This window comes from Manis pentadactyla, chromosome 4 (genome assembly GCF_030020395.1).
Source record: "Manis pentadactyla isolate mManPen7 chromosome 4, mManPen7.hap1, whole genome shotgun sequence".
NCBI lineage: Eukaryota > Metazoa > Chordata > Mammalia > Pholidota > Manidae > Manis > Manis pentadactyla.
In genome coordinates, this window is record NC_080022.1 from 176,292,920 (window position 1) to 176,317,878 (window position 24,959).

At 40.3% G+C, this 24,959-nt stretch overlaps 2 protein-coding genes across 3 annotated transcripts in view; both read right to left on the reverse strand.

Moving 5' to 3' along the window:
* POLG2 (DNA polymerase gamma 2, accessory subunit) overlaps nt 1-17,901 on the reverse strand; it is a 31,285-nt gene extending 13,384 nt beyond the window's left edge. For both annotated transcript variants that reach the window (XM_057501626.1, XM_036899902.2), the window contains exons 1-4: nt 15,367-17,901; nt 3,667-3,793; nt 3,438-3,543; nt 2,486-2,659 (exon numbers count right to left, since the gene is read on the reverse strand). In XM_057501626.1, the coding sequence (XP_057357609.1) occupies nt 2,486-2,659; nt 3,438-3,543; nt 3,667-3,793; nt 15,367-16,042 (1,083 nt within the window). In that variant the 5' untranslated portion in view covers nt 16,043-17,901. The remainder of the gene's footprint in view (nt 1-2,485; nt 2,660-3,437; nt 3,544-3,666; nt 3,794-15,366) is intronic.
* A 216-nt stretch (nt 17,902-18,117) lies between these two features.
* Nucleotides 18,118-24,766, reverse strand: DDX5 (DEAD-box helicase 5). The gene is made up of 13 exons (XM_036899810.2): nt 24,540-24,766; nt 23,174-23,339; nt 22,718-22,814; nt 22,488-22,621; nt 22,308-22,373; nt 21,901-22,042; nt 21,658-21,818; nt 21,399-21,571; nt 20,922-21,032; nt 20,632-20,693; nt 20,497-20,556; nt 19,042-19,266; nt 18,118-18,823 (listed from the first exon to the last, which is right to left on the reverse strand). The coding sequence occupies exons 1-13, from the start codon at nt 24,581-24,583 to the stop codon at nt 18,420-18,422; spliced, it is 1,845 nt and encodes a 614-aa protein (XP_036755705.1). The 5' UTR covers nt 24,584-24,766; the 3' UTR covers nt 18,118-18,419.
* Nucleotides 24,767-24,959: the final 193 nt, after the last annotated feature.

Genomic DNA, 24,959 nt, shown 5'->3' on the forward strand with positions numbered 1-24,959 from the left:
ACAATAAAGAACAAAATAAGAGACTAATAGGCATGACAAAGAGTTCAGCTTTAATTCCCTAGTCACAAGATTAAGTTGGTTTTTTACTATGACAGTGATTATTTAACTATGACTCTGATAACCCAAGTAAGTTTCATTTGAGAACTAATATCCCAAAATGAAGTGTGATGGTGTTGGGATAATGGGAAAATGTTCCCAAACTAGTCCTTTAACTTTTCACTATTTAACTTACTCATATTTAAAAAGTAACATAACTTCCATTAACTATATATGAACTACTATGTTTTCATTATTATATTTCCAAGTTCTAAGTAACTTTTTTACTGCTAAGAATATATTATGGGGACTTGATAATGGGGGGAGTCTAGTAACCATAATGTTGCTCATGTAATTGTACATTAATGATATCAAAATAAAAAACAAAATTCAACCAAAAAAAAAAAAAGACTATATTAGAAACCAAATAGCACATAAAAACTGTTATCTGTGGCCCAGTAAGATTAAAACATTCAAATCTGGACCCACTCCAGAGTGGTGCAGCATGTAAGAGGACTCAGCCACAGTTCTGCCCATCCACATGGCTTCTAAAAGTCCGCATCCACAGGGCACCTTGTAAATAGCTGTAATATTTGTGGCATGCAAAGGCAGGGTTCCTTCTCTCAAAGAATTATATCATCTGTTTAAATTTTTTGAAAACCCTGTTTTAATTTAGGAAGTAAATGAAGCACCTTTTCCCTTTGGCCAGGGCAGAGCTTTTGGTCAACAGGCTCGCACATCTAACGAGGGGGCTGTCTGGGGCTAAACTTTGTCCAGTTGTGATTGGTAAGGAAGGGGGCACTGAGCATTCAAATTCAAGGCCAGGCTTTCTAACTTTCCTCCTTCCTTATGTTCTGGTCAGAGCACCTGGTGAAGGGGACTCTAGAGGAGGAGAACATGCCCAGGGTCAAGTCTTCCAAACTGTTTTCCCTCCTTTTTCCTTCCCCTGGTTCAAACATTCACCTAGAGTGTTTGGCAGGGTGGGGGGAGGAGTGTATCTGGGGCTGCTCTTTGTGTAAGAACGGCAGGGAGTTACAAACAAGATATGAAAAATAAATACACTGGAGATACCAGAAGCCAGGTTTCTCACTGTTGGAAAAGAGAATTGTAAATCAAGAAAGAGGTAAAGCTGGAAAAAAACCCTGTAGCATTAGACTCAAACCTGAAAAACTGGTCTGAATTATGAATTCCTGGTTTATAATAGATAGATAAATATAGACATAAATGCAGGGGTGAGTATGTAAATATGTATGTACATGACTGACTACAGAGATTTCCTGGCTGTGTCCACTGAAAGGGCCCAGAAGCAATGATGCCCAGTTGCAAAGAGCACACCCAGTGGCAAGATCTCAGTTTTCAAATACATTTTCCTTTAATAAGAACTAAGGTTCCTTGGAGAAATGGATGACTCTACAGCTATGCCAAGAAACAAGATGATCCTGGAAGAATTTATTGCTGCAAAAAGGAAGGAAGTGCTTAGAGAATGATGGAGATACATCTAAAGTACACTGGCCAAGCCTAAGAGAATTTCAGCATCAAAATAAATAATGCTAGAAACAGCTCACAGCTCTCTAAGAAAAACAGGAATCTGTAAGCCCATATTTACAGAAAGAAAGGAGGGAGCAACTCTACAGCATTATTACTGATGAATAAATCTAGAAGGAATGATGAATTTTTTTTTTTAAATCACCATTTGGCAACCCTCTTGGTAATAATTGATTTAGGCAAGAATCATCAATGGATGCTGCAACCAATAGGTCAAAATTTGATGAGAAACAGGTTACATAGTCTTAAAGTATCTTCCCCAAAAGACGTATTAATTACTGATTAATTCAAATACAAAATACTTACCAACTTACAACTGGAGAAACCTGCTAGCACCATCTTCACCAAATGACAAAATTAACATCACCAGTAACAAACTGATACCACATGCCTCCTGCTATAATGCACTGACAAGAGGGAAGCACCTTTTCTTTGGCATTCCTGGCAAAAATACAGCCATCATGAGGGAACATGAGAGCCACTCAAACCGAGGTACATTCCACAAAGTAACTGGCCTGTACTCTTCAAAATGTCAAAATCACAAAAGACAAGGAAAGATAAAGGAATTGTTCATTCGAAGGAGACTAATAATTATATATTCATCCACATGAAATAAGTGATCCTAGATTGGACATTGAACCTAGGAAAGGGCATTATTGGGATACTGGGTTACATCTGAAGGGTTCCATGGATTGGATGATAATAGTGGAACACTGTTACTTTCCCAATTTTGATGGTTGATTGTGGTTATATAGGTTGAGTGTTCTTGTACTTGAGAACTACATACTGACATATTAAGAGATCATAGGGCACCATGTTTGCAACTTATTCTCAAATGGTTCAGAAATTACCAAGTTAAGAGAATCTGGGTAAAAGATACATAGGAGCTCAAGGTAAAACATACGTGTAATTGAGACACATTTCCAGGGTACATGTGTATAAGTTCATGATCTCCTAGATTCCACAGGGTTTCTATTGGCTCCTTTCCCCAGGGAAAATTGTAGTAAAGTTTGCTTCCTTTTCGTCCCTCTTCATCCTGACAATCACCACTGCTGAAGTTAGATGGACTCATGGCAAACTGGAAAAGAAAATTGAAGTGTGTCTTATTAACTTATTAAAATAAGGATTAAAAAGTACAGTTTCCTGAGACTTTTTATGAAGCAACTGAAAGTCCCAAATAAAACTTCTGAACTTTAATATAAGTGAAACATGCTCTTAAAAATACTCTTTTTAGTCTGGAAGAACTAAACTGAAAGAAAAACTGTTGATGCTATTTAGCCTCTTGGTGGTCAATTAATAAGAGGGGAAGGTAACCATGAACTAAGTGGAATAAAGAAGAAAGCATACACTCACCATTCTTACCCTTCTGCAAAGAGCCTGATTATTTGTCATTATTCCATTTAATTTAGGTGTTTCTCCAAGAGCTGAAGATGACAATGGCAGACAAAAATGCTTGCTTCAACTCTTTTCTCTTCAGCATATACTAAAACTTGATTATAAATCACAGAATCATTTTGGCTAATAGGGAGTGTTCATGGAGGTAGGGAGTATAAGTTCCAGCTCCAGCAGTGGGAAGGGTCAAACTCTACACCAGCCAGGAATGCCAGTTAAGGGTTTTGAACTTTATCTTGAAGGTAAAGCCTTATCAGCGAAAACTGAGCAAGACAGAGAGATCAACACATGCATCTACCAAAGTAACTTTACAATGAAAATCATTGCTGTTTTTTATTTGTATTTGATTGTAGCTGTCTCTTACAAATATAACTACATCAAATAAAATTTCATTACTTCTGACACACCAAGGCAATTTATCTATTAGCTATTCAATTAAGGTTAATAATTAATTATCGTAGTACCTTTCTCCACCACAGAAGTCGATGACGTAACCAGAAATCAAGCCACTGGTTTGCGGTTCTTGCTGAAGTAAACCACACCAGAGAAGCTTCAGTCTTCTCACCAAGTCTTTGGATAACAGAAATATCAAGAGTTACTTATCTGAAAATTATATATTCCATCTACAAATGAAAATGAATGGTTCTTGACTATTTAAATATAAGGCTAGGTTATTTGCCATATTCCAGGTACCTTTTAACACCATCAGGTGTCTGCTTGGTATCAGAAATGGGATGAAAACACACTCCAATCTGAGCAAGGCCATAAGGTAGCCTCTTGTTTACCAGATCCAGGCAGTTAACATAGTGTGCCAAGGCACCTGTCAAAAAATAAATCAATCGTATAAATCTACTCTATAAACCCAAATCATTTTGGTCAATTTATAGACAAATTAATAATATAATGATGCTGACACAGTGGTACAAGTAGCATGGAGCTATTAAGGCAGATCTTAATTGGTTACCATTCAATATTAGGTAGTTTCCCTCCAACTTTTTAGTTGGCAGATTTTGAAACCCACAAGAAAGTTCAAAAGATTTTGCCATTTTTTTTTTCTTGTTCACACTGAACCATTTCAGCATGCATCTCCTAAAATTATTCTCTGTATATCATTATTACGCTATAAAATTAATCATAGTACCATCATTTCATCTAACATATGGTCGCTACTCTTATTTTCTCCAATTGCCACCCAAAATGTTATTTATTGCTATTCTCTATCTCCCTAATTAAAATTCATGCACTGCATTTTTATTAGGTCTCAACTTCAATCTCTTTTAATCTAGGACATTTCCCTTTACTCCTCCCTCTCTAACTTTGCTTTTAATGACATTGGCTTCTGATTTGAGACCAGGCCAGTCATAGATTATCACACATTAGAGATTTGTCTCATTTCCTTATGATTAATTTGGGTTAATCATTTTTAGTAGGAATACTACATAGTTGATGTGTTATGACTTACTGCATCTGAACAGGAGAAACATAATATTACATCCCACTACTCATGAAACCACACTTGATTACCCGGGTAAGGTGGTGACTATCCATTCCCCAACAGTATCCTGCACCCAACAATCTTCCACCCAATATTTTAGAATCCACTGATTGCTTGAATCAGTCATTATACTGCAGATAGCAAAATCATAAAATGGCAATGTTTCTATCTTTCCTTCCACATTTATTACACAGCTTCTGTAAAAACAAACATTCTCTACCTTGGCAGCCTCAATTACTTATTTTCTTTGATTAGAACTATGGATTAAACCTTTTATTTTATTTGAAGTGTTATGATCCATTACCATCAATATTTAACATTCAATTTGTCCCAAATTTCACCAGTGAGTCTCCTTCAAGCCAGCCTTTTTTGACATGACCCCAATAATCTTCGAGTAATTCTTTGCTTTCTAGCACCACAAAATGTTCTAAACTCACTTTGTACTTTCCCTGTCCCAGATCTGGAATCAGCCATTTCTCCAAGCACTGGTTCATTTTAGAAACCAAAATCTTCATACTAGGTGTGCTCATTGCTTCTAGACACTCTCCGTAAAGAAAATTAGAAAATACATGGTTTTAATAATTATGAGTTCATACTGATATTTCCAATTCAAATTTAACATTACAAAGTTTATGAGGAGGGGCAGAAGATGGCGGCGTGAGTAGAGCAGCGGAAATCTCCTCCCAAAACAACATATATCTATGAAAATATAACAAAGACAACCCTTCCTAGAATAAAGACCAGAGGACACAGGACAATATCCAGACCACATCCGCACCTGAGAGAACCCAGCGCCTCGCGAAGGGGGTAAGATACAAGCCCCGGCCCCGCGGGAGCCGAGCACCCATCCCCCCAGCTCCCGGCGGGAGAAGAGCAGGCAGAGCAGGAGGGAGACGGAGCCCAGGACTGCCGAACACCCAGCCCCAGCCATCCGGGCCAGAGTGCAGGGCGCTCGATACTAGGAAAACAGGGCAGCAAGAACAGTGAGCGGGCACTGGAGGCTGGGAGACAGAGGACATAAGAAAAGCGCGCGACCATTTTTTTTTGCTTTTTTGCTGTTTTGTTTTGGCAAGCGCTTTTTGGAAGTCTTAAAGGGATAGGGACCCCAATACTAGGGAAACAGGGCAGAAAGACCGGTGAGCAGAGGCCTGAGGCTGGCACCGCAGAATAAAGAAAAACGAACGACCACCTTTTTTTTTTTTTTTTTTAATTAAAAACTTTTTTATTTTTTTTTTAATTAAAAAAAATTTTTTTTTCTTTTTTTTTTTGGTGGGTGTTGTTTTGTTTTGGCGGGTGCTTTTTGGAAGTCTTAAAGGGGCAGGGCGGGTCACTTAATCCAGAGGTAGGGAATCCGGGATATCTGGGCACCCTAACCCCTGGGCTGCAGGGAGCAGGGAGGCCCCTTACGGAGATAAATAGCCTCCCAGCCGCTCCTGCTCCAACGCGACTCCACCATTTTGGAGTAGCTGCCCGAGCCAGGCCACGCCCACAGCAACAGCGGAGATTAACTCCATAGCAGCCGGGCAGGAAGCAGAAAACCTGTCTGCGCGCAGCTGCGCAGCACTAGCCACTAGAGGTCGCTGTTCTCCCAGGAGAGGAGGGCCACAAACCAACAAGAAAGGAAGTCCTTCCAGCCGTCACTCGTCCCAGTTCTGCAGACTATTCCTATCACCATGAAAAGGCAAAGCTACAGGCAGACAAAGATCACAGAGACAACACCAGAGAAGGAGACAGACCTAACCAGTCTCCCTGAAAAAGAATTCAAAATAAGAATCATAAACATGCTGACAGAGATGCAGAGAAATACGCAAGAGAAATGGGATGAAGTCCGGAAGGAGATCACAGATGCCAGAAAGGAGATCGCAGAAATGAAACAAACTCTGGAAGGGTTTATAAGCAGAATGGATAGAATGCAAGAGGCCATTGATGGAATTGAAATCAGAGAACAGGAACGCATAGAAGCTGACATAGAGAGAGACAAAAGGATCTCCAGGAATGAAACAATATTAAGAGAACTGTGTGACCAATCTAAAAGGAACAATATCCGTATTATAGGGGTCCCAGAAGAAGAAGAGAGAGGAAAAGAGATGGAAAGTATCTTAGAAGAAATAATTGCTGAAAACTTCCCCACACTGGGGGAGGAAGTAATCGAACAGACCACGGAAATACACAGAACCCCCAACAGAAAGGATCCAAGAAGGGCAACACCAAGACACATAATAATTAAAATGGCAAAGATCAAGGACAAGGAAACAGTGTTAAAGGCAGCTAGAGAGAAAAAGGTCACCTATAAAGGGAAACCCATCAGGCTAACGTCAGATTTCTCAACAGAAACCCTACAGGCCAGAAGAGAATGGCATGATATATTTAATACAATGAAACAGAAGGGCCTTGAACCAAGGATACTGTATCCAGCACGACTATCATTCAAATATGACGGTGGGATTAAACAATTCCCAGACAAACAAAAGCTGAGGGAATTTGCTTTCCACAAACCACCTCTACAGAACATCTTACAGGGACTGCTCTAGATGGGAGCACTCCTAGAAAGAGCACAGCACAAAACACCCAACATATGAAGAATCGAGGAGGAGAAACAAGAAGGGAGAGAAGAAAAGAATCTCCAGATAGTGTATATAACAGCTCAATAAGCGAGCTAAGTTAGGCAGTAAGATACTAAAGAGGCTAACCCTGAACCTTTGGTAACCACGAATTTAAAGCCTGCAATGGCAATAAGTACATAGCTTTCAATAGTCACCCTAAATGTTAATGGGTTGAATGCACCAATCAAAAGACACAGAGTAACAGAATGGATAAAAAAGCAAGACCCATCTATATGCTGCTTACAAGAAACTCACCTCAAACCCAAAGACATGTACAGACTAAAAGTCAAGGGATGGAAAAACATATTTCAAGCAAACAACAGTGAGAAGAAAGCAGGGGTTGCAGTACTAATATCAGACAAAATAGACTTCAAAACAAAGAAAGTAACAAGAGATAAAGAAGGACACTACATAATGATAAAGAGCTCAGTCAAACAAGAGGATATAACCATTCTAAATATATATGCACCCAACACAGGAGCACCAGCATATGTGAAACAAATACTAACAGAACTAAAGGGGGATATAGACTGCAATGCATTCATTCTAGGAGACTTCAACACACCACTCACCCCAAAGGATAGATCCACTGGGCAGAAAATAAGTAAGGACACGGAAGCACTGAACAATACAGTAGAGCAGATGGACCTAATAGACATCTATAGAACTCTACATCCAAAAGCAGCGGGATATACATTCTTCTCAAGTGCACATGGAACATTCTCCAGAATAGACCACATACTAGGCCACAAAAAGAGCCTCAGAAAATTCCAAAAGATTGAAATCCTACCAACCAACTTTTCAGACCACAAAGGCATAAAACTAGAAATAAACTGTACAAAGAAAGCAAAGAGGCTCACAAACACATGGAGGCTTAACAACACGCTCCTAAATAATCAATGGATCAATGACCAAATCAAAATGGAGATCCAGCAATATATGGAAACAAATGACAACAACAACACTAAGCCCCAACTTCTGTGGGACACAGCAAAAGCAGTCTTAAGAGGAAAGTATATAGCAATCCAAGCATATTTAAAAAAGGAAGAGCAATCCCAAATGAATGGTCTAATGTCACAATTATCGAAATTGGAAAAAGAAGAACAGATGAGGCCTAAGGTCAGCAGAAGGAGGGACATAATAAAGATCAGAGAAGAAATAAATAAAATTGAGAAGAATAAAACAATAGCAAAAATCAATGAAACCAAGAGCTGCTTCTTCGAGAAAATAAACAAAATAGATAAGCCTCTAGCCAGACTTATTAAGAAGAAAAGAGAGTCAACACAAATCAACAGTATCAGAAACGAGAAAGGAAAAATCACGACGGACCCCACGGAAATGCAAAGAATTATTGGAGAATACTATGAAAACCTATATGCTAACAAGCTGGGAAACCTAGGAGAAATGGACAACTTCCTAGAAAAATACAACCTTCCAAGATTGACCCAGGAAGAAACAGAAAATCTAAACAGACCAATTACCAGCAACGAAATTGAAGCGGTAATCAAAAAACTACCAAAGAACAAAACCCCCGGGCCAGATGGATTTACCTCGGAATTTTATCAGACATACAGGGAAGACATAATACCCATTCTCCTTAAAGTTTTCCAAAAAATAGAGGAGGAGGGGATACTCCCAAACTCATTCTATGAAGCTAACATCACCCTAATACCAAAACCAGGCAAAGACCCCACCAAAAAAGAAAACTACAGACCAATATCCCTGATGAACGTAGATGCAAAAATACTCAACAAAATATTAGCAAACCGAATTCAAAAATACATCAAAAGGATCATACACCATGACCAAGTGGGATTCATCCCAGGGATGCAAGGATGGTACAACATTCAAAAATCCATCAACATCATCCACCACATCAACAAAAAGAAAGACAAAAACCACATCATCATCTCCATAGATGCTGAAAAAGCATTTGACAAAGTTCAACATCCATTCATGATAAAAACTCTCAGCAAAATGGGAATAGAGGGCAAGTACCTCAACATAATAAAGGCCATCTATGATAAACCCACAGCCAACATTATATTGAACAGCGAGAAGCTGAAAGCATTTCCTCTGAGATCGGGAACTAGACAGGGATGCCCACTCTCTCCACTGTTATTTAACATAGTACTGGAGGTCCTAGCCACGGCAATCAGACAAAACAAAGAAATACAAGGAATCCAGATTGGTAAAGAAGAAGTTAAACTGTCACTATTTGCAGATGACATGATACTGTACATAAAAAACCCTAAAGACTCCACCCCAAAACTACTAGAACTGATATCGGAATACAGCAAAGTTGCAGGATACAAAATCAACACACAGAAATCTGTGGCTTTCCTATATACTAACAATGAACCAACAGAAAGAGAAATCAGGAAAACAACTCCATTCACAATTGCATCAAAAAAAATAAAATACCTAGGAATAAACCTAACCAAAGAAGTGAAAGACTTATACTCTGAAAACTACAAGTCACTCTTAAGAGAAATTAAAGGGGACACTAACAGATGGAAACTCATCCCATGCTCGTGGCTAGGAAGAATTAATATCGTTAAAATGGCCATCCTGCCCAAAGCAATATACAGATTTGATGCAATCCCTATGAAACTACCAGCAACATTCTTCAATGAACTGGAACAAATAATTCAAAAATTCATATGGAAACACCAAAGACCCCGAATAGCCAAAGCAATCCTGAGAAAGAAGAATAAAGTAGGGGGGATCTCACTCCCCAACTTCAAGCTCTACTATAAAGCCATAGTAATCAAGACAATTTGGTACTGGCACAAGAGCAGAGCCACAGACCAATGGAACAGACTAGAGAATCCAGACATTAACCCAGACATATATGGGCAATTAATATTTGATAAAGGAGCCATGGACATACAATGGCGAAATGACAGTCTCTTCAACAGGTGGTGCTGGCAAAACTGGACAGCTACATGTAGGAGAATGAAACTGGACCATTGTCTAACCCCATATACAAAAGTAAACTCAAAATGGATCAAAGACCTGAATGTAAGCCATGAAACCATTAAACTCTTGGAAGAAAACATAGGCGAAAACCTCTTAGACATAAACATGAGTGACCTCTTCTTGAACATATCTCCCCAAGCAAGGAAAACAACAGCAAAAATGAGTAAGTGGGACTATATTAAGCTGAAAAGCTTCTGTACAGCAAAAGACACCATCAATAGAACAAAAAGGATCCCTACAGTATGGGAGAATATATTTGAAAATGACACATCCGATAAAGGCTTGACTTCCAGAATATATAAGGAGCTCACACGCCTCAACAAACAAAAAACAAATAACCCAATTAAAAAATGGGCAGAGGAACTGAACAGACAGTTCTCCAAAAAAGAAATACAGATGGCCAACAGACACATGAAAAGATGCTCCACATCGCTAATTATCAGAGAAATGCAAATTAAAACTACAATGAGGTATCACCTCACACCAGTAAGGATGGCTGCCATCCAAAAGACAAACAACAACAAATGTTGGCGAGGCTGTGGAGAAAGGGGAACCCTCCTACACTGCTGGTGGGAATGTAAACTAGTTCAACCATTGTGGAAAGCAGTATGGAGGTATATCAAAATGCTCAAAACAGACTTACCATTTGACCCAGGAATTGCACTCCTAGGAATTTACCCTAAGAACGCAGCAATCAAGTTTGAGAAAGACAGATGCACCCCTATGTTTATTGCAGCACTATTTACAATAGCCAAGAATTGGAAGCAACCTAAATGTCCATCAATAGATGAATGGATAAAGAAGATGTGCTACATATACACAATGGAATACTACTCAGCCATAAGAAAAGGGCAAATCCAATCATTTGCAGCAACATGGATGGAGCTGGAGGGTATTATGCTCAGTGAAACAAGCCAAGCGGAGATAGAGAAATACCAAATGATTTCACTTATCTGTGGAATATAAGAACAAAGGAAAAACTGAAGGAACAAAACAGAAGCAGAATCACAGAACTCAAGAATGGACTAACAGGTACCAAAGGGAAAGGGACTGGGGAGGATGGGTGGGTAGGGAGGGATAAGGGGGGGAGAAGTAGGGGGGTATTAAGATTAACATACATGGGGGGGTAGGAGAAAAGGGAGGGCTGTACAACACAGAGAAGGCAAGTAGTGATTCTACAACATTTTGCTATGCTGATGGACAGTGACTGTAAAGGGGCTTATAGGGGAGACCTGGTATAGGGGAGAGCCTAGTAAACATAATATTCGTCATGTAAGTGTAGATTAGTGATACCAAAAACAAAGCAAAAAAAAAAAAAAAAAAAGGGCAGTTCCTGTGTGGTAACCTCCAACGAGTTCTACACAAGGGTATAAAGGGCATATAAAAGTGTAGGCAAAGGGTCTGTTTGTGTTTATACAGAGGATCAAAGCCCAATTGGGCTACCCCGAAAATGAACTAAGATACGATATGAAAAAGAACTTCCAACATCAGCACTCTCTGGAAGACTCATGCCAGAAGATGATCATCAAAAAACCCCAACAAAGATCCACGCACTGCTGCAGCTGTAGATGCACTCATCCCACCAGTTCCTGGACTTGCCATGGGAATGAGGAAGGAGATATCTAAGCTGGCCTGTGCATACAGTAAAACAACAAATTTGACTGGATCTATACTGTTGGAACTCAACCAAGAATTTGGAGAAGTGCAAATTGTAGCGCTCCAAACTCTTACAACTACAGACTATTTACTGTTAAAAGAACATATGGCATGTGAACAGTCCCCAGGAATGGGTTGTTTTAATTTGTCTGATTTCTCTCAGACTGTTCAAGTTCAGTTGGACAATATCCACCATATCATAGATAAGTTTTCACAAATGCCTAAGGTGCCTTAATGGTTTTCTTGGTTTCACTGGAGATGGCTGGTAATTACAGATATGCTTTGGTTATGTAACTATACTCCTATTATGTTAATGTGTGTGCACAATTTAAGTAGTAGCTTAAAACCTATATATGCTGAAGTTACTCTACAAGAAGATATGTCAAAGAAATAATCAATCTTCCCATGTTTTCTTCCGTCTGCTACTTCTATAGCTTTTCTTCTTCCTTCCTAATTACAACCCTTAAATAGAACTCGTGCCTCATATCAAATTTACCGAGTATCATAACTCCTCCAAGTGGTAAAGATACCTCAAGACAAATGCTGGGCATAGAAGCCACAGGGCATAAATATGCAAAGAAGTAAAAAGCTAACCTTTTCAAACAATAAGGCTTCCCTCTCACTTACCAACTTCATATTTCCCTGTATGGCCCCGGAAGATGACTGGTTAGCCAGAGACGGGTAAGATTCCTCAAGGGAGGAACAACCTAAGACAGGCACAGTCGCAGGGGGGCCATCAGGTGAGAAATTGGGGATCAACAGAGGTGAGGCTTAGAACCTCACCCCCCACCGTTCTGAGAGAAATCTTCTGCATCCGTGGATGTTTTATTGCCCTGGTCTAGTTTGGATTAACACATAGTCTACAGGCACACACCTGATCATCTACATTTGCTCTCTTACAACACTAAACTATGTTTTCTACCTTTATCTTGTATCTACCTACCACTTCAGCATTTTATTAAAAATAATAATAATAAAGAGAGAAATGTGGTATCCACATATAAATCAAGTATAAAAACCAAATGAGTATTCATATTTGAACTGTTTAGAGTTCATAATGCATGAGCAAAACCGAAAGATTCTGTGATGACTCCCCTTGTACTGTTCACTATGTAACTTATTCATTATGTAAGAATTTGTTCTACATGTAAGAACTTGTTTGTTATGCCTCAGAAGATTGGAGACTGACGAAAATTAGGCTTGGGGTGGATTAATGATTGTGCATTGAGCATTGACTCCCCTATAGAGAATTTTATTGTCGTTAACAACCATTTGATCAATAAATATGAGAGATGCCCTCACAAAAAAAAAAAAAAAAAAAAGGACAGACTTCCAATGGTAAAATAAATAAGTAACCGGGATGTAATGTATAGCATAAGGAATATAGTCAAGATATTGTAACAGCTTGGTAGGGTGATAGCTGGAACCTAGAATTATGTATATAACTGTTCTACCACTGTGTTGTACACTTGAAACTAATGTAATGTAATACTGTGCATCAACTACCCTTCAATAAAAAATAATTATTTAAAAAAAAAAAAAAAAGTTTATGCTTGTCATTTTTTATATTTGCATCTTTCTCTTACAGTGAAAATCTTGGTTCCTAATAACATTAATCTATCCATCTATTTGCTTTCTCTCATAATATATATGAAATAGCTTCAGAATGTAATTCCAACATTTCAACTTAGACTACATCTAAGTTCAAGACTTCTTTGTACTTCTTTATGCACTCAGGTTATATCCCACTAAATGACAGAACTGTGTTCAAAAGTTACTTGAGATTTCCACTTCTGATAATAGTAGACTAGCTTGTTAATCACAAGAAAAGCTTGTCAAGAAACTTAAAAAAAAATCTGTTTATAAAGACATAGGGGAACTATCAGTAAGGACTTGAGGGCCCAAGATTTGGAGAAAAGGGAAGGGCAGAGAGGTGAGCCCAACATTTAGCACTGCTTTTCCAATTCTCAATTAGCAGAGCTGAGCAGCTGATGTGATGAGCAGAGCTTCCTGAAATCTTATGAGCCTGGGAAGTACAAAAATTGTAGTTCCAGGCTCATGCAGGAGTAGGGGGTCCTGGTAAACACCCCAGCTTTCACTAGGGATACTGAAAGGGCTACACTCTAGGAGTAGAGCTGAAGTGAAAAGACTGAAGCCCAGTCTCCAATAAACTTAATTCCAGATTATAGTAAAATATGCTCCCACTACAGCTGCCTGCAAAAAGCAAATGGAGATCCTCCTAAGAAGACACCACCAAAAGCCTCAATTTATCTCTGCAACTTGTACACAAATTACCTAGAATATCAGGAGAAAAGTGCAAATGACCAAAAGCCTTGAAAAAGATAGTAGAAACATAACATCTGAGTTACTAGACATAGACTTTAAAATATGATTATGTTAGAAAAAGTTAATGACAAAATGGGGAAAAGGTCTATTGTGTAATTAGTCACTGAAAAACAGAAGAAAGAGAATGGGACAGTAACAATATTTGGCTACCTAATGGCTGAAAAATTTTTAACACTATTCATATGGAGAGGCTACCACAGTATTTCAAACATAGAACAAAGTAAGGCCATTTTGGGAAAAGAAAGATGTGGCAAATGCTAACTCTAAGCTAAAAACACTAAATAACTAAAAGATTTGGCAAATAAGAGGATTAAGTTCCTGGAGGCAAGAAAATGTCTGGCACATCAAGAGATGCTATGATGAACAGACATCTAAAATGGCCAAGTTTCATTTTCTAGCAAAGAATAAAAGATTGATTTGTTTTGGGACATGAATGAGTAGTGCTTTTAACTCTCCAGAGTAAAGCCATCATGGAGTAATCAAAGTAGTACAAATCAGAGCTGTTACATTTACTCACCAGTTTTAGTTTGTTTTGTTTTATTAAGGAACCTTTGTCTTAAAAAGGTTACAATATGGGTATTAATTTTCAGAGCACCAAGGACATTGGTTATTAGAAATTAACATTTAATGAAAAATGGTAAGGATGGCATTTTGCAAAGATCAGATCTGTGGCAGTAAGTCTCTCCTGTAAAAAAACCTGAATTTTTTTCCCCCAGAATCTCTGCAATCATGTTCTACTTGACATTAAGGCAAGTGGTGCCCTATGAAATTTTGTGTATTCACTAAGGTATCACTTATAAGGTCCTTATTATTTTGCTGACTCATAAATTACCTAAAGAAAGAACTTTTCAAAAACCAGATTATAGACCAGTTATCAGTAAGAAAAATTGGTGTGTTCGGGGAGGAGGATTTTCTTCTTGCTGTAGAAAAATGAGCTTTTGGCTAGTCTATTGTGTGTAAAATTGAACAGTAACGAAGTATTCATTTATAAACATTGTAATAATGAACAAATAATTCAAACACGTGATTTAATTTAGGTCTTAATTCTAGGGCTGCTCAACTTAAGCCTAAAATTCTAAGGTTGCCCTGTGAAATTGTCAGATCCTTCTGCCAGATTCTATGAAAACAGTAACGATACCATGGACCAGTTTTCTCAAAGGCAGAAACAACGTCAATATGCCCAACTACTTCAAAAAGATGAGAACCAGGTAACTTTCTTTCCAAGTGAATAAAGGGCCAGCTGCAACATGCGGAATCGAGATTGCCTTTCCACCCCATACCTATTTTGAAGCACGAAATCTTGAAGCATACCGTGAAGAAGGTTCTTCCGTAGTTTCCCAGAAGTTTTTAGTAAGTTCTCAAGAAATGCTACTAGCTGTTCCTTACTCAGCTCTTTGTCTTGCAAGATTTCGCGTAGCGTTTCTGCAGAAACTAACCTGAAGCCACTGTCCTCAGGCAGCGAAAGACCAGGTTCCTGGTGGAGGGCGTCTACCGGGAAGACCTGCTCCCTGAACACCACCACCGAGGACCACCATTCTGCCGCCAGGTTCTTCCGCAACTCTATGCCCAAGGGACCAAAGCCAGGGTGGCACCCGCTCAGAAGAGAATCTCGGCTAAGCTGCCGCATGGTGCTGCTGAGGAAATGCCTTCTCTGGCAGATCTCTATCAGCGCCTCGCTCGGTTCGCGGGATTCCGAGGCTTTTCCCGGCTCGCTCTCCCTGAGCAGCTCTGCTTGCGACCGCGGGGGCCTTCCTTGGGAGCTACTTTCCTCCGTTAACTGCTCTGGCTGCCCACCATCTATTCGACCACCAAAGCGAGACGACAGAAACCTGCAGACTTTCCGGCAAGCCTTGACAGCTGCACTAGAGCGCACCGCCCTCTGGAGATGAAGAGCATAGTCACCCATTTGGGTACTGATTCCATTAAACTGCCACAACCAGAGCCCGGGAGCAAATTGCGCAGGCGCGGCGGAAATGCGCCCGCGCATAGGCCCCACCCACGGAAGCGCGTCTATGTGTTCCGACTGAGGGGGCCGTTGAGACCCTGTACTCGCTTTGCATAGGTTCCAGATCTCCGTAATTGCTTTAAAACATCAGCCCTGTGAAGGTCATCACCATCTACTTCTCACTACATCGGCTTTAATCCATTGTGGAGTCAGCTGTACTTCTCTACCAATTTTTGCAAATCACACATTTAGCTGCCCTCCAAATTACCCCTTATAAGAGGGGGTCCTTAACATTTGGAGCCCTCCAGAACGTAGAGATCCGCTGGTGTATAGGTTAAGCTGTTGAGCGTCAACATTAAATAAAACCTGACAATTGGGGGTCCAGAACTACCTAACAGGTTTGTGAGTTTACAATCCCCATTCTAACGCTTTGAAAATTGCCCAAATAGTGGAAAAATGGTACAGCCCAGACTGAGAAATGTACTTAACTCCAAAGCCGGATTCCTACTCATACAGCTTCAAGTGGTTAGGAAACTAAGGTAAAATCCAGGTGAAAACACACTACATTACACTTGGACTACCAGGGGAGGAGCAGGACAATAGCTTAGAAACTGGGTCGACAAGAGTAGTTAAATTTTTCATGTGTAAAGTATTATAGGACAGCTTCAGATGATCAATTACAGGCATGTGTGCAAAAGCTTGTAAAAAAGAAACTAGATGAATCAGTACTACTGGAAAGCAATTACATTAAATCAACTGCAAAGCTGGGCACTCTATGTATTTTCCACTCAGGCAACAGGCCTATACGCAAATAAATGAGAGAGAGAGAATGGGGAGAAAAATCACATTTATTAAGACCACAGGTAGGACACAACACACATGCTAAAAAGTGGACTCTTAAAACTTACTTCAAAGGTAAATAGATAAATGTTTCCCACAGCCCCACAATCATTTGTGTTTACAAATTAAAAGGCCCACATTAAAACACTGAACAGTTAAATATGTAAATATTCCAACCTACCCAAAAGCTTGTCATAATGAATTTGACTAACCATGCTGTTGAAAGCCATTCAGCTTACTGGAGGTTGAATCAGTTTTTCAATTAGTCCTAAAAATACCACTCCCCATCCCCACCTCAGGCAAACTCATTTTACATTTTTTAGAGATAAGGCATTCACACACCAATTAAAGCCTGTTTAATAATCAGAATTTAAATGAAGCCTCAAAGACCCTCTTCTTGCAAAAAGTATATACAAGACTCTCTGGGAAGACATTGTCCTACTTCTAACCATTATTGAAATCAAGTATGAGAAAGAGTGGTAAAGCAAGGTTGAAATCTACAGCTACCCTGGATCTTTCTGGTTGTAGACTCACATTGACCCTAAAACACTATGACCTGTACTAGTCACTGTGCTTTTGGTTGTGTTGGCTCCTGTTATCCATTAACTTTGACAAGATTTTTCTTGTATTCATTATAGACCTTACAGTTTGAAGTCAATACAATTTCCTGAATTATTGGGAAGACATTCACAACTCCGTGTGTGACTACACTGAAGAGCCCCAGGAAGCCTATAGACCAAGATCTGCACAACACCCACAAAGAACACTGGAAAACTCAAACCTAGCTCTTGGCCATCTTAAAAGGTGTTGTCTTTGAGCTGTTGAACATTTCAGTAATTATAATAGAGGCAACAGCATACAATCTTTTGAAAAACAAGTTGAGAGATTATCAAATTATATTTTGCAAAAGGAACAAAAGCCATCCATGTTACTCTAAGCAGTTTTTGGGGGGCTATGCAGTTACTACTTAGCACCTCATTTTACCATTTTGCTAAAAATAGGCTATCCGATGACTCACCTCATGCTGGGAGGTATAAACAGAAAGCCTTTATTATGCACTTTAGCTTAGCCATTATAAATTTACCTAACTCAATCCCTTTTAATTCTTGCAATATGAATAGATCACTTTAAGAAGGGCATTCTGATCTCCCCAATTCATATAACTAAATTATGGAAAGGAGCGGTCATTTTAGTTTTTATGATTAAGAAAACAGACCATCTAAAGGAAGGTTTTACATGACATTATATATGTAAAATAAAGTACAATTTCCACTTAATTCAGTCTTCAAATATTTTTATTGGAAGGCCATGCATTGCCTTCGTTTATTGTATTTCAAATCACTGTACATTTACTTTTGTGAAAACACTGCCTGCATTTTCTAGTACAAAAAAAACCTAAAAATTGTTTCAGGAATGTAGAGAAATATCCAACTTAAATAGCGAAAAAGTGCACCATAATTACTGCTGCACTGCAGTTATTTCTGCATTTCCCATGTTTCTTAAATAACTATCTTGTCTGGTAACACACAATATAAAGAGCAATTATGAAAAACCGACATTTACATATACCTCTGAAGTCTTATTGAGAATATCCTGTTGGCATTGGATAACCAATCATAGGCGCAGCTGCAGTAGCAGGATATGCATATGCCTGTTGGTTCATACCATTGTGCATATTTGGAACATTAGTTCCATATTGCTGAGTGCTATCATAACCGTTCTGGTAAGTCCCTGTTGGGTTACCAGTCCTAAAACTGGTCTGTATACCAGCAGACACAAAATTACTTCCAAAGCTCCCATTGGTGTAATTTGCAGCACTGTAAACACCATTCTGAGTTTTTGCCCCAAAATCCCTCTTTAGCAAACTAGAGTAGCCCCTGTCGTAATTTTCCCTGTCTCTAAAGGTATTAAATCCGCCCCTTTTGCCCGCAGAGTATCTGTCCCGACGGTCATCCTTCATGCCTCCTCTACCCCTGGAACGACCTGTCAAGGAAAAAAAAGGAATTGCAGACATTATTTCAATGAAACAAACCATTACTAACAGAACCAGGTAGCTCCATTCCCTAGAGGGGTAAAGTGTTTTCTCAACTTAGGTTCACACACTGATGAAGGTTTTACTCACCCGCCAATCCCATAAGTGGATCTGCAGACAATTATGTGACCCAAAACCACCAACATTTCTTACATAAGGTTGGTCTTACCTGAACCTCTGTCTTCGACCAACTGAAGCAACTTGGGATTAATTGCTTGATTAGCTTCACGAAGCACAGAAATAAGGTCGCTCACTTGCTTTATATTATTAGGTGTAAAGAAAGTGTATGCTGTGCCTGTTTTGGTACTGCGAGCAGTTCTTCCAATTCGATGAATATAATCCTCTGAGGAGTTAGGGTAGTCATAATTGATGACAAATTTCACATCTTCCACATCTGTAAGGTGTTGCAGTGTGGCAAAATAGCAATGTACGGAGTTTTGCACACCACAACAGCCAGACCAAAAATAAAAAGTTAGACAATTGTATTCCCAAGAAGGTATGGGCTGTAAAAAACAGTTAAAATGGTTATCCATTCCCTGTAGGAACTCCATTGAGGTTGGGGGGGAAAAAGCTCACGTCATCCATGTGTCTCTCACTACCCACCCAATGACAGAGCCTGTTATATGGACGTGTATTCCCTAACATTCCCAAATAAAGTCCCCTTACAGATCATCAAGTGACATCTGAATGCTTCTGCGCAGTAGGGCCACTTAAAGGTTCACAGCAACCTCTTCATGGTGCTCATTTTGAGGACCTTTACAAACAAAAATGTACAATGGTCCTTTGCATTACACACTCATCAGTTCAAAATTCTGGCCACACTGCTTGTCTTGCCAAGACCTTACAACCGCAGCTGCAAGAAAAACATACCTGTCCCCCAAAAGTTGTTTTTATGCACTGTGTCTCGTCTAGGCAAGCGCTTCCAAGAAGCCAGGATTCACTTGAGAATGTGTCTCTCTCTGGCAGGTCTCGACATGACGACTACTGTGTAGGCTGAGGGAGGAACTTTCAAAGTACTGCTTTCTTTTCCCACTGATTAAGTGTGAGAAGTTGATCCTGCTCTAGATCTCATGTGCCAGTACTCACCAATTTGTAAAAGGCTTAGTACCTTTTAAAGCTGCTCTCTCCATTTCAAACTTGAACAAAAATTTCATTGAACATTGAAGTTTGGAAATATTTCTTCAACATTTCAGCAAACTCACTGAAACGCAAAGACCCACAGATCACAGTAAACAGTTTGAAACAATGCTGTACCATGGCAGTCATGCAAAGCATGGGACAGAAGAAATACCACGGCAGTGAACTGTGAGGATAACTTCCATTTTTTTCCCCCGGAGAGAACAGTTTACGGGGCAGAGGTGGTATGTTCTGCCTTTTGAAGATTACTGGCACACTTTCAGCTTTTCACCTCTCTAATCGACTGGATGCAGCCAGCCGATCACTAGTCCTCCATCCCCCTCGAGTCCTCCGATTGTCATGCCTAGGCCTTGCCACAAAGACTGCACCTTTATATGAAAAAAACTTAGAAAAAATGCAGAGGTTAAAGAAAGCAATAAACTTTCTTTAAAAAAATTATGTGGAGATCTTCTGAGAAACCAAGCCATGAATTCGAGTTTTTACTAACCTAGCCCTCTGGAGGCCACATCTGTAGCAATCAGAATAGGAGCTTTTCCGTGTTTGAATTCTGCAAAAGAAGGTATGATCACTAATCCGATAGGTCTAGGTTTGAGAAAAAGAAAACTCCATCTCAAACACTTACCATTTAGAACCCAGTCTCGTTCCTGTTGACTCTTGTCACCATGGATACCCATGGCAGGCCACCTAAATTAAAAGTTAGTATTAGTAGACTCACACTAAAAACCTGATAAATTTTATCTAGTGCTTAGCCATTCTTGGTTAAGATCTCTTTAATTTCACCTGAGATAACACAGTTTTACCTATACAACCCATGCTTCTCATCTATGACACACTTATCTGTTACTCCTGGTCTAAATACGCCCATCTCCTAAACTCAGCTCTAATACATCTGCTTCAATAAAGCCCACGTACCCATCTCGCCTCATTTTTCTAGTAAGTTCATCACATCTTCTTTTGGTTTCAACAAAAACAATGGTTTTATTTTCCTTCTCACTCATGATCTCTTCCATTAGACGAATAAGTCTTAAAATAAAGAAAAAATTGTGAATTTTAAAAGCCCATGGTTAACAGCCACACCTTTATGGTCAATAAAACACTGACTTCAATTCCCATAGCCAAAGTAAAAAGCAAACACCTGCTTAACCAATTATGGAGCAATTATGCCCTTGGTCCTCAAACCACTGGACACAAATTCCTTTTTCTATAGAAAGGCTTTAAACACGGTGGTAACTATCTTAAAAAAGACAGTGTTCAGAAGGACTGACAGACTAAGTTACACAAGCATACTCAGATTCCACCCAACTGGCAGTTACTTTCAAGGTAACTAGGGAGCTATCTTCAATGTATATAGCAAAGCTTTTTTAAGAGCAAGACTTCTAGAAAACTTACTTTTCATCCTTTTCTACATCATGACACACATCCACAATCTGGAGAATGTTGTGGTTTGCACTCAGTTCTAGTGCACCAATGTTTATATGAATATAGTCTTTCAAGAAATCTTCAGCAAGCTGTCTTACTTCTTTTGGCCAAGTTGCACTCCACATTAGGGTTTGCCTATCAGGCTAAAGAATTTTGGATTAAAAAAAGGAATTTATCCAAATGAATTCAGGGTTAAGTCTATAGATGTAACATACTTAACAGCACTTACTCTTATCTGATCCACAATCTTCCTTATTTGGGGTTCAAAGCCCATATCAAGCATTCTGTCTGCTTCATCAAGGACAAGGTAGGTGGTTCTTCTCAGATTGGTTTTCCCACACTCTAAGAAGTCAATAAGTCTTCCAGGTGTTGCAATACAGATTTCCACACCTTCAATTGAACACATAAACGTTAACTGTGATATTGAGAACTTTTAGCACCACCAGGACAAAAACTCTTTTTTGTTACATGCCTCTCTCCAAATCACGAATCTGTGGTCCCTTGGGAGCACCGCCATAGATGCAAGTGGACTTCAAGCGACATGCTCTACAGTACTCGGCAGCTACTTGCTGCACCTGCTGGGCCAGCTCCCGAGTGGGTGCCAGCACTAAGCACTAAGAAAAGAGAAACAAATTGAACAGCTTTTAGCAGAATTCTGGATCCCAGTTTTAAACTAATTTATTAGTGTTATACCTGGTAGATAAATGTATCTTGCTATCTAATACCCCTAACAGCTAGCTTTATCTTTGGCTAAAGTGGGTAAGAAAACTAATTTATCTATATAACCACCTCCCCAACACACACAATTGTCTTTTGCTATGTATGTTCTACAAACCTTTACGTTACACTTATAGTTAGAAGAAAAAAAGGTAAACTTACAATAGGCCCATCACCTCTCTCTAGGAATGGCTGATGATTGATATGGACGATGGCAGGCAGCAAATACTATTTGGGGAAGGAACAAACAGAAGTTATATTAAAAAATACTTTTGGTTTCTTTTTATTCCCAATCCATTTTCTCTAGCACACAGGGTGGCTCAAAAGTTCTCCCAAACTTACAGACAATGTTTTCCCAGATCCAGTCTGTGCTACTCCAACCATATCCAATCCACTTAGAGCAACTGGCCATCCCTGAGCTTGAATAGCAGTGGGTTCAGTAAAATTCTGTCTTGCAATCACATCCATGACGTTTGCTGTAATTACCAACAGCAATTTAATAAAAATTATTAATGCCGAGAATTAAAAAAAGAAAAAAAAAAAAGGCAGGAGAAACTCAACACTAGACTTACCAGGGAAGTTTGCTTCATAAAAATTCAGAACTGGCTTTGGGCAGTTGTGCCCTCTAACTGTAATTTCCTTGCTTCTTCTGTATGTCTCCACCTCTTGCTACAAAACAAATTACAATAATCTAGTAAGCCTCACCAACCTCCTCCTCTAATAGACCACCAGTGGGGCACACTAAATTTCTAATTGGTGAAGCTAATTTAATATGACCCATTTTAATCTGGACTCTCAAGACAATCCCATACATTAAACCCAAGAACCACCTACTGTTGTTACACTCAACTGTTGTTACCTACAAAAATTCAAAGCCACCTATTTCCTAAAATAACATCTCTTCTCCAATTACTAAGAAAGTGTGACTCTCCCAAAATTTGGTCATTTTTCTGGTGGTTTCTGATCAGTTTGATGCACTTTAAGTATTCAGTTATTATAGCCTGACGAAGCCACATGAAATTACTTACTGCTGTGCGCCTAGCCAAATCAGGGTGTTCTTGATAAAAATTCTTCTCAAATTTGGGCAGCTCATCAAGATTCCACTTCTTCTTAACTAGTTTCTCTCCAGGATTTCCAAACTTCTTTCCAGACAGGGGCCCTGCCCTACTTCCTCCAAATCGAGGTGCACCAAACCTGGAAAGAAAAAAAGGCCATATTTTCAAATGCCTACATAGGAAGTTTTATATGGACTTAATTATACATCCTTGGCGCCTGCCAAAGGTTAAAAAAAAAACAAAGAACAAACTTCTGAAGTCTAAGCCTTAGCCCTGTCCTAAGAGTCATCCCCTCAAAAGCCTCAATTAGTGCCGTCTGATTTCCCATTGCCCCGAGTACACATTATTAAAGCCAAATAGTCCAGGATTTATCAAGTCGGAAACTGGCTGCCCAAATGGCACAAGTTCAGATTACGGATAGACGACTGCTCATAGCTCCTCATCTTTCCCACAAGCTTAGAAAGGAAGTATCTGGAAGAGGGACAATACAAGGGAGGAGCTTTAACAGCTCTGTTATTTATCAGCTGTTTTCACGCAAAGGAGCTTTGGTTTTAATGGATAACGGGGAAGTGCAGGCAGTGGAAGCCGAACCAGGAGAGTGGTCTCGAGGACCGTCGTGCAAACTAACCACGCCGAGGGGTTCGCACGGAGGGGCTCCGGGTCAAGGTAGGAAGATTATATAACGCAAAAAAAAGAGGAGGAGCTGGCGACTACCGAGGGAGGAGTCCCGGGCTGGGCGGTGTTCCCGCTGGGGCGGCGCTTCCCTCTTTGTCTCGCATTTCTCTCTGCGCCACATTTTCTCGGCGCTGCCATTTTGAGCTCCTCCGCCGGGCGGGGTAACAAAGGCGCCGCCGCCATGTCCGAAGCCGGCATTTTGTATCCGCGGCTCAGCCACATGGCCGATTCCCGCGGCCCCAGCTACCCTATTTAGCCCCTGCAGCATCGATGGCTTCGAAGTGGCCTCCTCGGCTCCCACATTATTCCCGAGGCCCGTAAAGTATCTCCCAGAAGGTTGCATCTAACAGCGGCAACTTGGTCTACCTCAAAGCGTCGAACTTTCCTCCCCTCCCAGTACGCTCCTCCGGATTCTCCCAACAGCTGTTAAACTGCCAGAATCCCGACGCCCCCTCCCAAACAAAAAACGAGTTAGAGGACCATTTACAGTAAAATTTCTTTCACTTTTGAACAAATCAAAATGGCGCAAACCTCCGATGGGGGAGGCCCAACGATAAGCTAGAAAAGACAAGTTCCCCCTGCCGCCTCCACCCTGCCCCGCGTCACCCATATCGGCCTCCCCTCCCCCACTCGCCAGGCCTGACAGGTTAGTTCCCACACTCACCCTCGATCCCGACCGCGGTCTCGGTCACTCGAATAACCCGACATGGCGTCAATGGTTGCGGTTGGCGGGGAACGAAGTTGAGAGAATTGGGTGCGACGAGTCGCCAGAGGGGCTTTGGCGACAGCGAAGCCTTGCGGGGGCGGCAGCAGCTGAGGGACAGCGATGACAGGCGTTCGTGCTGCTCAGCAAGAGACCGGTGGAAATGAATGAGGTGCCGGCCTCGTCCCGGCAGCCGGCTTTATAGCCTGGACCGCCTCCTCCGCCGCGGAGAATGCTGGGAGCCGCTCTATGACCTAATCACCCCGCCCCTGCGCAGAAGCCGCAACGCCCGCCGGCGTTCCGGGATCCGCCATGTTCTCCTCCCTCCCCTCGACCCCCGCGGCCCCTCACCCAGAATCGCCCGTTTTTCGCCCCTTTTTA